The sequence below is a fragment of the Gavialis gangeticus genome, unplaced genomic scaffold, assembly GCF_001723915.1.
Source record: "Gavialis gangeticus isolate Ggan-Ray unplaced genomic scaffold, GavGan_comp1, whole genome shotgun sequence".
Classification (NCBI taxonomy): Eukaryota; Metazoa; Chordata; order Crocodylia; family Gavialidae; genus Gavialis; species Gavialis gangeticus.
The window spans coordinates 737328-739152 of NW_017728973.1; the positions used below are offsets into that span (position 1 = coordinate 737328).

Genomic DNA, 1825 nt, shown 5'->3' on the forward strand with positions numbered 1-1825 from the left:
GGGGCAGGTGGGGGCCGGGGCGGGCCAGGGGCGGTGCCGGTGTTTTCCTGAGCGGGCGCGCAGACGGCTACGTCTTCCACTCGCTGGCCCAGGAGTGGTTCTTCGGCGACCGGGAGGAGGCGGCGACGGACGGGGCGGCCAAGAGCGCGACCAGCTGACTCGGCCCGCGGTGCACTGAGCCGGAGGGAGAGGAGCAGGCAGGGACTTCCCTTGCAGCCAGACCCGTGCGGGCCGGCGCCGGAGTCTCCCGGGACCGCTGGCTGCATTGCGGCGGCCCCACTTCACCCGTCAGTGGCAACGCTGTGCACCCTGGCCTCTGAGAGGGTCACTATGGGCAGGTTGGACTGGGGCACCAGCCCTTTTCCCCAGCACCCTTCCTGGTCCCTTGGTGAGCCACATCTGCCCGGTGGTCCCCACACAGAGCCAGTGGTGGGCACAGTAGTGGGACTCCATGCAGCTGCACAGGGGAACTGGGGGCAACCTAGCTTTGTAGAGAAAGGGGCTTGGCTGGGGCTTCACCTAGCCCAGGATGGGGTGGGGATGACCAGCCCAGTCCTGATCCAGTTGTATAGGGGAAGGGGCTTGGCCAGCAGAAGTGACCCTGTGGCACTGTGGGGAAAGGCCAGTGTGAGAACCTCTTTCCTGCAGGGAGGTTGCTGCGAAGCTCTTGTCCACATTGACCTTTTTACAGGGGAAATACTGGCAAGAGGAGAGCTAAGCCAGGTGCTGGCACATACCACTGCCTTCTGTATCTGTAATAAATGCTTCTGTGAAGGGATTGCAGGTTATTGTAGTTCATTAAAGCAGCTGCTGGCAGGCGTGCAGCTCAGGTACGGGAGCAGCATCTGTGGGGACATTTTCAGCAACCTACTTCCCTAAGAGGTTTAGGTTGTTAGGGAGGGAAATTTCCCATTTCAATCATTCATTTTTATTATCTTACTAAATCCAACATGCGCACCAAGGCCTGGCTGGACATGTGCATACTAGTTAGTGGCACAGGGCTGTCCTTGTCCTACTCCTTCTCTGTCCTCCAGCCTATGCACAAACCAGGCAACACAAGCTAAGATTTGTTTTTCATCCATCTTTGGCAGGAAAGGGGGAAGGCACTGGAATGCATTTTTACAGAAGGAAAGATTGTTTGCTTTAGGATGCCCTTGTGGCCACTCTTGCTCTGCTGCTGGAGTTGTGCGGTCTCAAAGCAATAAAAGACTGCTTCCCCTTTGTTCACTCTACTTTATTCACAACCCCTGTACAAGGAGGTTTTTACATTGTTAGCCTGTTCTGTTTTCTACCAGGGCAGAGGCAGAACTTCACATGGCAGCAGCATCTCTCACAGCTCAGCTGGAACAGGTGGCAAGCTGCATGGTAGCCTAGGGCTAGCTACACCTGGCTCTGGAACAGCAGACATTGTCTTCAGCATAGGGCAGAGTGTCAGGCAGCGCATGGTGCAAGGCAGAGGGCTTGCCTGATACTAGAACACACAGAGGCATAAGTGCACTTGGGCTTTTTCTGCTGGCTTATAGCTCTGGGTCAAGGGCCCCCAAGGAGACAAAAGCATCCATCCACACACAACCTGTGGACTCTGGAGGCTGGGAGCAAAGCAGAGGCAAGACCTGCCATGAAGGGGAGGGATGTTGACGCACACATTTCCATAGCCCCAGCCCTGCCTTCAGCAAACATGGCCTGGGGCAGAGTGTGCCTGGGGAGTCCCTCAGAGACTGTTACATTTGCTGCAACTGAAAGGAGGGGAGGTGTGGGGGAATGAAATGCAGTGGGAAAGGCTAGAGGGAGCTGACCTCTTTGCAGTGATCACCACAAGGAGGCA

General features: G+C 56.4%; 1 protein-coding gene across 1 annotated transcript in view; it reads left to right on the forward strand.

Moving 5' to 3' along the window:
* The window catches only part of LOC109289575 (cytochrome c oxidase assembly factor 3 homolog, mitochondrial), a 3641-nt gene extending 3460 nt beyond the window's left edge, over nucleotides 1–181 (forward strand). Inside the window, exon 2 of the mRNA XM_019505673.1 lies at nucleotides 64–181. Coding sequence (XP_019361218.1) covers nucleotides 64–158 — 95 coding nt within the window. The 3' untranslated portion in view covers nucleotides 159–181. The remainder of the gene's footprint in view (nucleotides 1–63) is intronic.
* Nucleotides 182–1825: the final 1644 nt, after the last annotated feature.